This window comes from Triplophysa rosa, linkage group LG11 (assembly GCF_024868665.1).
Source record: "Triplophysa rosa linkage group LG11, Trosa_1v2, whole genome shotgun sequence".
Lineage (NCBI taxonomy): Eukaryota > Metazoa > Chordata > Actinopteri > Cypriniformes > Nemacheilidae > Triplophysa > Triplophysa rosa.
In genome coordinates this window covers 12,747,675-12,759,642 of record NC_079900.1, presented here as the reverse complement: position 1 = coordinate 12,759,642, position 11,968 = coordinate 12,747,675, and the positions used below count along the sequence as shown (strand labels likewise).

The 11,968-nt window shown below is 36.3% G+C and overlaps 1 protein-coding gene across 7 annotated transcripts; it reads right to left on the bottom strand.

Annotated features, from left to right (window-relative positions):
- Positions 1-856: 856 nt before the first annotated feature.
- On the bottom strand, positions 857-11,294 carry hsd3b7 (hydroxy-delta-5-steroid dehydrogenase, 3 beta- and steroid delta-isomerase). Of its 7 annotated transcripts, none has more exons than XM_057346333.1 (7): positions 9,620-11,294; positions 8,352-8,811; positions 5,650-5,805; positions 4,554-4,662; positions 3,496-3,595; positions 2,573-2,735; positions 857-1,985 (listed from the first exon to the last, which is right to left on the bottom strand). In XM_057346333.1, exons 2-7 carry the CDS (start codon positions 8,503-8,505, stop codon positions 1,570-1,572), a joined length of 1,098 nt encoding a protein of 365 aa, XP_057202316.1. In that variant the 5' UTR covers positions 8,506-8,811; positions 9,620-11,294; the 3' UTR covers positions 857-1,569. The 7 variants fall into 7 exon arrangements, with proteins under 7 accessions (XP_057202316.1, XP_057202317.1, XP_057202321.1 ...); XM_057346334.1 differs by having other exon boundaries at positions 8,352-8,758; XM_057346338.1 differs by having other exon boundaries at positions 8,352-8,589.
- Between the last annotated feature and the right edge of the window lie 674 nt (positions 11,295-11,968).

Below are 11,968 nucleotides of genomic sequence, written 5' to 3'. Positions count from 1 at the left end.
TCAATTGTACAGCAGTCCTTATTCTGTGCTATTATTCTTTAGACTAATAGTCTGCACACAAAGTGCTGCCCTGTGTATGCACTGAATGTACGTGCAAGGCCTTAAATCCACAAGACTTATGCATGAAGGGATGCTTGCTTTAGTGTTGCCACCCCGATAGTTCTCATGCCACCCCATGAATCATTTTCTTGATCCACCCCTGTAGTGCATACAAAGTACAGCATACCATGTGCAATGACATTCTTAGAATATTTATTTTACATTACATAGAGTTTGTTATTTTAACTCTGAACTTTATATTATTTGTAAAAAAAAAACATCTCGAGATGAATAATAAATAATTCCTTCTTTAGTTTACAATTAAACCCTTTGTAAAATGCAGAACTGGGGAATAAATCGCCTGAAATCTATTTAAATCGTGTATGTTGTTGGGGAAACTGTCGTTAAAAATAAATTGTAGACTTTGGTTAGCGTTACCTCGTTTGAAAATGAATTACAGCGGTCGTGTCTCATTTTAGCCACTAGATGTCGTAGTTGACCTAAACTTTACACCGTAACCACAACGACGCAACCATTGATTGGCTGAACCGCAATTAGTGTTACATTCTGCTACTTGTGTCTAAATTCCACTCCCGATGACTCAAGAATAAATATTATGGTCACTGAAGAAACTTCCAAAAAGTCATATTATGAATAAGCGTACATGATGGGGAACTCCCTTGGAACTGATGCAACACTTTCGTGTGTTTTTTGTTTTCCCTTTAAATGTTGAGCTTTTTTAAGAAAATGTAATGTATTAATGTTAGAGTATAGTCATTATAGCATATACTGTATAATCCACCCGCAACTACATTTAAATAAAACACATTTCTGTAATGTATAACATTTATTTCAAATCAAAACTTATAGATTGTGTACAGAGGTCTACTATCGTTTGTCTGTGTGGATACAAGCAAATAAATAAAATCACATTGGTTAAAGGTGCAATATTTTCAAAGTATATGATCAATTTACAAAAACTTCCATTAACGTATACATTGTTGCTATGATACAAACACCATAACAATAGAAACTGCTGTGGAACATCTGGCCGCATGGTGAACCTTTTTTGCATGGTTTTCCCTATTCAGTGATGGAATTTCTGAGTTTCTGGGAGGATATGGGTGGTTATGTTGAGTCACTGCTATAATTAAGTTTGTTGTTTTGGGAACAGAAAGGATGTCTGGCTGAAATCCTTCTACTGGCACTAGGTAAGTGCATAACTGTTGTGTTTACAAACAATTGTTAAATATATTATGCATTATTAGTTTTAACAAAACTATACTTGTTTCTTGGCTAATAGTTTTAAACATAAAAATGTACATTTATTGTATGACATTTTGTAAATTACAGTACACTCAAGCTCACAAGCCTTTTGCTGTAGCTATCACAAAAGAGTATGACACATTTCTGTTTTCCATTTAAACATTCTTTTTTGACCATCATACGGGAAATCCATGAATAATAGAATCCCTTTTACTCATTCAAAATTTGACCATGGAAAACTTTTCATTACACATGAAATATCCATTAGGTGTTTTTAGTGCTCGTTTCTAAAGGGAACGTGTTCACCCAGCTCTGCGTGCGGGCCCAGCACTCATCCCAGCTGTAGAGTGGCCGATACTGAAAGTGGCGGAATGCTTTGTCTGTGCTCACGGTGAAAGATGTGCGGGCCACAGCGAGTGTGTAGGAGTTGAGCAGTGGTGTGTAGTTGTAAAATGGCTTAAGGAGCCAGTGTAGCCAGTCGTTCATGCACGCTATGAACCACATCACCCAAACCGGCACGCGCAACATCCGAAAATTGAAGGTCGACAGGAACTGCATGTTAAAGTCTTCATAGCTTTTATACGGTGAGTCGTCATAGCAGTAATAAACTTCTCCACCCAGCCTTTCAGGGCGCTCTCGTAGAGCACGTGCTGCGAGTAAGTGCATCCACGCAACATTACCTGCATGCGCAAAAAACACAATTTATCAGAAGATGAAGCACGTGGAGCCTTTAAGCTAAAATTTTACTCCGAGATAAAATGGTGCACAGGTTCTATGAATTTATTTAATACCATAAGCCCTGCTAAACAAGCCCAGCAGAGACAAACCAACATGGGCAAAACGCAGATAAGACATTTCTATGAACTGTATCTTGTTTATGATATATCTGTAACTTACATACTTTCAGTTCTCTTGTTAGCATTAAGATCAAATACTGATCCAAATCGGACAAACAGCAGAGATGAGACAACGCCTGACTATAAGAGCCAATAAAATATTTTTCTTAATAAAGGGCTCAAAGTTCAATAATTTTGAAATGGGCTGTGGACCAAAAAACACTGAGAACTCCTCCTTAGAAGCCTGGCTGTAATATTTCACTACAACACCATCTCCTATTATGGACAGGACAATGAAATAATGTTTTGCATAAAAGTTTGTGTTGAATACCTGCTGATTTTTAAATGTACCTATATATTGAGATGGTAAATTATGGTAAATCAAGGTGAAGGAGATAATCACACCCAGATCCAAGAGTCTGTTGGCTAACCTGCGTAGACTCGGCCGTGTTCTGTTTCCGGTGGAACTCCCCTGATCATCCAACCACCTGTACGAACCCCATTTGTGTAAAACTCCTTCATTAACTGATGTTGTTCCCCATAGATGCCTGTTGGTCGCAGAGAGCATGTGTAGAGAGTACCCCCCCCATTTACCTAATCATGAAGCGTGGAAGAGAGAGAGAGAGAGAAAGAAATGTACAGTATACTTTTGGTGAAAAGCGTAAAGATTACCACCCTAAGTCTAAGAGACATCAGAGGGATAGTTCACCCCAAAATAATAATTTTGTCATCATCATTCATTCAGACTCATGACATTCAAAACTTGTACATCACTCTTTCTTCTGTGGAACACGAAAGAAAATATTTCAGAAATGTCCATTCAGTGTCCATTCAATAGAAGTCACAGAGTCTGTGTTCTGCAGAAAGAAATCATACGGGTTTCGAATGAAGTGAGGGTGTGTAAATGATGACAGAATTTTCATTTTCGGTTAACTCATAAGGGCTGTTGTAAAAGAAAGATACGTGGGCTCAAGGCAAGGGCATGGCTGTGACAAAGTAAATGTATGTTTTCCAGGCCACATGCCATGTGGTTTCCCTTGAGATTGGGAGGGAATCAGCTGGAAATGAAACTACAGTAAATGAAGTCTATTAGTAACTAAGATTTGATGAGAATTAAATTGTGTTAGTTAGTAAGGGTTATTTTGGTCACTCGTAGTAGGTAAACATGTAAAATCATCAAGAGAGAAATTTAGGAGTAGCCTATATCTAAGCATGAAGTCACAGTCAACAATTGTGAGTCATTTCTAAACACGTGTGACTGCGTCACTGTCATTCAATTCACACAAGTCTATAAATATTGTTCTGCAGATCTTAAGATACTATAGAGAGATATGAGTGAGATACTAGATAATACCTTTGTTCCACTGGCCTCCAGCACCATTTTTTCTGCTTTAGCTTTGGATCTGGGGTAGGCCATCTCATGAAATACATTATATGGAGTATCTTCATCCCCTCTGTATTAAAGAAAGATCAATTCAAACCATGTAAATTCAAGCAGAGCTCTAAGCAAATTTGAGCCTAAATGAGAAGCTAGTTAATTACAGGTTGGGTGTCTCTACCTTTTACAAAGAATAGGAGTCATAGGAAAATGACATGAAAATAAGATAAAGAAACTATAATGTGAGAAAAGCACAGATATCAGAATAAACAAGAGGCATTTGTCTATTTTTGTGTGAAACGTGGAAGCGCAGATATTTTCCAGCAAAACTATTTATTATTATTTATATACTTTGAAATAAATTACCCATGGCATGCAACAGCTGTTTAACATTATGAAATATCATAACAAAGCACAGGGGATTGCTGTGGGAGATCAGAGTGCTTGTTGGTCACTCACAGGGAGAAGGTTAAAGTTTCTAGCACGTGGCAGTAATGGAAAGGTTCCAGGCTTTGCTTTATCATTTTTCTAATTATAGTACAGCGGGCCCTCACTTCTTGTGGATTCAAATGGGTTTAATTTCAACCAGTCATTCTAAAACTGTTGGACAAAACCACTAGCAACTATATGGTCTAGAGATTCTGTCTGAGAGGAAACAGAGCTCGTTTTTAATCCTAACAGGCAGACAACATATCAGACAACTGATAGGTGCAAGAGCTTTGAGATTAGAAAGTGCACACTTCCAGTGACGAGTCTAAAAAAAGCCTGTGACTTTTTGGATGTTAATATATTAAAAGGAGTAATCATACATTTTTGTTCATTCTAACAGATCCAACATTCACTGTTCATCTGTTTCTCTTGGATGTCCTTCACATTCTTTCCATAATTGCTACATTCTTTAAACTCTTTACATTTCTTTAAAACCGTGAAGTGGTGTTTTAAAGATACAGCCTATAATACAATTATGAACATACATGTCACCATATGAAGATTCTTTACATAAGGAGAAAAGCCATTCACAAAAATACACTTACCTGATAAATGTATCTCCTTTTATGTTCGGACCAACCACCTCCATGGAGCTTGTATAGATCAAATACTGAATACCAATTTCTACGCAGGCATTTATAACATTCTCCGTCCCTGATAGAGAAAACAATGAGAACATCATGACAAACCAAACCATTGGTAAAATGGAAAAAATAAGAATAGTTTAACTAAATGTAAAGTAAATATATGATTGAATAAATTGTGATTTTAGTAATACTCGTACTACTGTTATTAGTATTACTAGTACTGTAGTATAACTAAAATTATGCTTTTTGCGTTACTTAGATTGGATGTAGAAAGCTGCAATAAGTTTAAAGTACCAGATAACATGAATGGGTCCAAAATAAGCAGGAAAACAAAGACAAAGAATTTGGAGTTGACTAACCAACCAGAGAGGAGAATTCAGGAGAAATTCAAGAAGAAAATATGCAGATGTGAAATCAAACCATATGATAGGACAAAAGCCAAACAATCTGACAGCACATTCATCTCATATCTGGCCATCTTACGCTTGCTTAAATCTCTTTTCTTTTATCTGTATTTGATACTTAAACATATACTGATCCCACAATTCAGAAGAACAAACCTGTGATGTAAATGCATTAGATGATCTTATAAGATTAAACAGACACTCAGGAACTTGCTCATTTTTCTCGTAAAGATACTTGGATGGATGTGTTTTGCTGTTTTGGAACACACCAGTGAACTACTGTAAACATATGCACGCAAAAGTGCGTGTAGGATGTTCTGATCCTGTTATATGCAAGTTCACCCACACAAACAAAACCTGCCTTGTGTGTTCGTAAACGATGCATTTCCGGATTAAACCAACAGGAAAGCTTTAAGGTTCCTGTAAATGTCACCAAACGTAAACTGTGGAAGAAACCCAAAGCTACAAAACACCCACTAACATTTACTCGAAAAAATAAGGTGACATACTTTTAAGGAAGAGCATTCAGTGTGTATGTACTTTTTGTATGTATTTTTCAGCTGACCTTTTTAAAGTGCAAAACATAGCATAACTTCTAAAATCCCATATCTATCCCTCTCTGTTTCCTTGTTCTTATGTTTCACACTCACCTTGTACATTGACAGCATAAATAGTCTTCTCAGGAACTCTGTACCATACGTCAACCAGACTAGCTGCATGGATGACCAGGTCGGCTCCCTGAAGGGCATCTCGCACGCCGACATAATCTGTTATTTCTCCCTGCACCAACACCACCTTCACATGCTCTGAGAAAGAAATACATTGTAGTAAATCACACAATTCTAACACGTAGGCAACATTTGTTAAAGAATGTGTTCTTTAATTGTATTTTATATTCAATACAAGGTATTTGGTTGTATGAAATAGAAAAAAACTGGTAAGATTAGTAGGGGAGGCTGTTTCATGAGAATTTTACTAAGGAATTACACCAATTCTGTTTAAAAAAGCATTATCATAAATTCAAATGCATATCGTCACTGTCGGACTGACAGCTTGTATCTCCAAAACTGCCAATTTAAAGGAAAAGAAACTTTCAATAATTAAACACTGTTGTCAAAGTTCACAAGCTCTTTTTAATATTTTTACTAGTTAAATTTTTGCAAAAACGCTATCTGTGTGCATAAAATATTTAAGCCAATAACAGTGTTGTAAAGATCAGCTAAGCCTTGAAATAATGAACAGCCAGAAAGCATCTGATAACTTTGGCATGGTTTCGTTCTTTCCATTGTGTGCCTGTTCCAGAGAAACTGACACATGGGTGTCCACAGATATCTCCATCAGTTCACTGTCGGTGAGCTACAAATTATAAGATTTCCACTGTACTTGAGCTACAAGCCCTCGTTTCCTTTTAGAAAACACTGAGGGGGTAACACAACAGAGTATGAATGTAGCATCATGTCATCTAAATGTGGATGTGTGTGTGACAGGTGCTGAAAGGGCCTGTGTGCTGTGTTGTGTTGTGTTGTGTTGTCTTGTCTGCATCCACTTCATTATCCTCGTCTGCATCCTGTGTAATGTCTGATTATGTTTAAAAGATCCCCATCATTTCCAGGGCCATAAGTTCAAGTTACTTGGTGACAATGACACCCAGAGGAAACAAAACCCCTCCCTTCCTGGTAAAATAATAATTTTCATTGCTCTTTGTTTTATATATGCATTCTTTATAGTCTTTAGTCTTAGATCTTTGTCATGGTTGTGTTTTTTTTCCTGTTAATCTTAGACAGTCTACAAAGCATCTGCAGGACACATTTACTTCTCAATCATGTTGCTTTCAACTGATGACAGCATTTCCCAAACAGTCTAACTTTAGCTGTTGTTGTTGTTGTGTTTGTGCAACAGTTTTCTAATAAATAACACTTAAGTACTTAAGTAGCACGGGAACATTTTTAGTAAAAGACAAAAATACATTGTGTGGGTCAAAATTATCGGTTTTTCTTTTATGCCAAAAATCATTAGGATATTAAGTAAAGATCATGTACCATGAAGATATTTAGTAAATTTCCTACCTTAAATATATAAAAACATTATTTTTGTGAGTGGATGGTCTGCCACAGTGCCCCTGATTAACAACTTCAAAGGCAATTTTCTCAATATTTAGATTATATTGCGCTCTCAGATTCCAGAGTTTTAAACGGTTGTATCTCAGCCAGATATTGTCCTATTCTAACAACTCATATATCTATAGAAAGTTTATTTATTCAGCTTTCAGATTATGTAAAAAGGGTCACATATGCACATAAATAACAAATGTCTGCTAGCCTAGCATAACATAAGACATATAAGAAAATGTGTCAGTTAAAACGTTTCTAGTAAAAAAGCAGAAGACTAGTTTGGTGTGCAACTACGTTGATGTTTCTGACTAAAGGTTATCTAAACTCTTTCTGTTGCCATTTGTTATTACTTTTCGATCTTTGTGAGTTAAAAAGGTAAATCCTTCACCAGTGTATAATGTGACATGATGACAGGTCTCGTAATGAACGTTTAACAGACAAATTATAAGCAGCTATGCAAACCTCAAATACAAACTGCATGGTAGACATACAGAAGACAGAATAGTGCTAAAGTCATGAACAAAATAAATATAAACACAGATTTAAAAAATGTATAAATGAATCGATCTATTTAGTTGTATAATCAATATGATCGTTGTATCAATGTTGAAAATTATGTAGGCCTACCTAAATTCCTAAACCTGACCAACGTTTCCCTATGAATTTCTCTTTTATGGGGCATACACAATTATTCTCAGTTCTTTGTGGGGCTTGGTGAATGAAATGATTGAATGAGTTCTCTTTGTACAGGAGAGAGAGACATTGAGCATCCTGGTGGTGCTGGAAAGATGAGAGGAGAGAACTAGATCGGAAGGAATTAACTGGTGTGGTCTGACCTTGCAAGTTAAATCACAGTACCATGAATGACCGTTTCCATTTCGGTCGATTGCCTTGCTATGTCCTTTTTCCGCTATTTGCGTCATGGTAACAACAGATGTTCCCCGTTTGGTGCTTTTCTACACCCTGTAAAATGACCGTCACGAATGCATGCATTGGTTATATATCTCTCGAGAACTAAAAGCTCTAAGAGTTAAGTTAGTTAACATCAAACATTCAGTACAATAAAGAAATAAAAAACAAGAACAGAAAAACGTAGAGAACATTGGACGTAAACGCCACAACGTCACCAAATGACGTCTTACTATCTCCGCTGCTTCGAGATAAAACCATTATAGTAGCATTTTACACATTGAAAATGTAATAAAAAATCATTCGAAATAACATTTAGTTGTTTCTCTTACCTGTGCTGTGACTCTGCAGATCGGGGCAAATGTGTTTGTCAAAAAGTCTAATCTCCTTAATATATTCTTCCTTCTCCAACAAAACTCGTAAAAGGTGCTGTCCGAGAAAACCGCAACCTCCGGTTATCACATAAGTTAACTTTTCTTTCGACATTTCGCTCGTCGTCAGTCCTCTCCCGTTAATGTGTGAAATAGGTTCCGTCAGCGATGCTAGTTGGTTCACCTAGATCCTAGAGCTCTGCGAACGTAATACAGGAGAGAGGCAGCTGAAGTCCAGCGCGAGGGTGAAGTCCAGGTGACACGATGTTAACGTCACACACTTCTCAAAACAAGCGACAATGGCAAACTCATCTCTGTCCTGTTCGGAAGATAGCCTGAAGGGAAGTCCGCTTTATATAGTTCCCGCCCTATAGTTGGAGAACGCGTCACTATAGTAACAAGCAGTGTAGGGTAAATTACTCTGAAAAGTAATTAATTAGTAGTTACTAATTACATATTCAATAGTGTAATTAGATAACTGTATAATTTACTCTCTCCAAAAAGTATTTAATTATTTATTACTAATTACTTTCTATATCCTACATCAACCTTGATTAGAATTGATTCAAGGATAGTTTAGGATAATTTATTCAAATAAATAATAATAACTACATAAATTATTCTTATTAACTGACCAAAGTATACAAATTTGATAAGGATACATTAAAGCATACATTTTAAAGTTAGACTTATCATTTTGATGTCATTTCCACTATTGAATATATTACACAGTATTTAGTTCAATTACATCAGAAGTAACTGTAATTAAATTACAAAAAAATAAGAGTATTACCTTACTTTACTTTTTCAAGGGAAAGTAATTAAATTACAGTAACTAATTACTTAGTAACTAGGTACACCCAACACTGGTAACAAGCATACTAAATACTTAAATTACTTTTCCATTGATTCAGGCTCTATTAGCTACCCATTATTAGAGTTCAATTGTAGTAGATGGATTGATTATCATTTGTGTAATCATAGTTTTACTGCAAATATTATGGGTAAACTATAGTTACTGTAAAACACTGGGAAGCTGTCATTTCTTAATCTTCATCTTGGGACCCACCTAAACGGGCACAGTATCTAAAATAAGTAGGTAAAATTGTTAGACCACCTGCATATAGTGGGTGCCTGTGATGGACAAAAAGTGACAAATGCTGAACTGGGAAAACATCTCTGCAAATCTTGTTATGCCTCACTGGTGCCGGTCATGTTTTTCTACTTACTTCATTAGCGTCTTTTGTAAATGTCCACTCATCCACCTGGTCTGTTTTGTGGGTTGATTATGCCTTTTGTCCACTTTTTACATTCCCCTCATCTCAGTTTATAATCTACAACAACACAAAGCACACAATACCCTAGCCAAACTCAAACTACTGACATTTGTAATGCATCTACAGTATATGCAATGCTTGACCATGGCATCAAAGATGTAGTCTTTGTATATGTTAGACATATCTAACTATTGCCTTATGTTTGCCTAGACTGTTTTGCCTATCTAACTATGTTGCCCTATTGCCTATAGACAAGATACAAAGTCTGCATGTTAAAAATTAACATAATGACCATCGTTCTAATCTCACAGCCAATCTCAGGTCAAGGACAGAGCTATAGGGCCAAAGATAATAGTGGATAGGAACAAATCTAGTGGCCTAAAGGTTCAAAGGAGTTCAGGCCTATAGGGTATGTGGGTGATGGGACTAGATCCAGGTAATAAACATCTAGGGCCCAGAATTTCATTTAATATCCCTGTGCACTTTCAATAGAGTTTCATCAGATACACACCTGGCCCAAAGTTAACTCCCGGTCTGTGTTTGGTTATAATATAACTATTTATTTTAGATTATAATTAATTTATATTTTAGTGTATTCTTTATATTAAATTAATTTAAAACTACTTAACAGTTATTGATTTTTTGCTGAGGTCTACCGGAGGTAAAGTTTGGGCCACATAACATTTTTTGTTGCTGCTATAACGGTAGGACACAAGTAATGCTTCCTTTAGTACAACATTGCATTACATCAATTGTACAATAAGGGAATATTAAGCAAGAGGCAATTTGCAATTCAAAACTAGAAAAGGGGCATGAGCTATTAACAAACCGGTTACATTAGACCAAAGCTCTTGACTTGACTTTTTGCTTCAGAAGCAAAAGAAACTCAAGTAGGCCTACTGAATGGACAGCCAGAGACTTTTTTTCTTAAAAAATACCAAATGCAAGGCTAAAAAAGATAAGCTCCGGAAAGAATTAAGCAACAGAGGTCTGAGGTTGAGTCTAGGCCTACTTGTCATCATACAAGTTGTTTTGAATGTGTTGATACTGAATGACTGGTTTTAGACAGGTTGGACAGGTAGCTTTCTATCAAACTCTCTTGACAGTTTAAGAAAAATCCCAAATCCTTCAAGGTGCAGACTTGATCCATTAGCCTCAGTTCTACACATTGCAAGTATTATTGTTGCCAACCTGCTAATGGAGTTTACTTTAATATGTTCTAGCCTATAATAAACTGTAGTAAATTGTGCTACACTAGTGTCTATAAAGTATAAGTATAGCCTACTAAAGTATTTACTATAGTAATGTTCAAACACACTATAGTATCTAGTAATAGCCTACTAGTATTTTCTAATGTGGGAAACGTATCTCGTAATATAGCCTATAATAACCATACTACATGCAGTAGGCTATATTCGCTAGCGCAAAATGTTACCTTATTCGTGGAATCCTGTCACTGTATTTCCACAGCACAATGCCTGTTCTAGCTTCATGATATTATGTCACTTAATAGATGTATTCATCATTTCTCAAGTAATCTAACCCAATTACTTTACCCGATTAAGAGGTCGCTCGTGCATTGTCTCGCGAACGAAAGTCGCTCGTCGCAGTCACGATGTCATCAGCACCTGAAAGAGGATGCGGTATTTCGTCATCATTGGCACACTTCGGTTGGGTGTACAAAGAAGTATTTGCACTTTTTACACAGCAGCTATAAGCTCCGAAATGTATTGTAAGAATAAATTTGGCTTATTTTGATGTTAAACTCTCTAAAACTCCATCATTAAATATTTAACCCATTTTATCCTGCTCTAAAGCACAGTGTGTTGAAACGGAAGCGTCTCTGCTTTCGCATGTCAGAGACCAAAAGAGGAAGATATCGGTAGCCTATTTGACACTACCCTAGTAAAAGGCAAACATTGGTTTATCTCTATGAATAAAAGTAGGAATCTCTTCTGCATCACTTAATTTGGAGTTCACTGTAAAAAGACTAAAATAAATGACATTAAGTCACTCCCTATGCAAATCAACAAATGACACAAGTCACTCCCTATGCAAATCAGACAGCATACATTCCTTTCTTTTTATTTAAAAAGCAGACAAATTCCTGCTCATTCTCCTTGAACAGTGGTTCTCAACCTTTTCATGGTTGCGTCCCCCCCCCCCGGGAAACCCATTTAGATAACTCCCCCCCAACTGTACATTGAAGATAGATAAGATAATGTGTCAAATATGTTAGATATAGTTTATATATATATAAACTATATATAACGAAGCAGAAAATACCTGTATGACAGATTG

Bases quoted from the DNA above. Each gene is read 5' to 3' on its own strand.
- hsd3b7 (XM_057346333.1), bottom strand. From the start codon at position 8,505: ATGTCGAAAGAAAAGTTAACTTATGTGATAACCGGAGGTTGCGGTTTT. The intron at 5,806-8,351 runs GTAAGAGAAACA...TTTCTTTCTCAG, and splicing joins TCTGCAGAGTCACAGCACAG to AGCATGTGAAGGTGGTGTTG. The intron at 4,663-5,649 runs GTGAGTGTGAAA...TTTCTCTATCAG, and splicing joins TTATGCTGTCAATGTACAAG to GGACGGAGAATGTTATAAAT.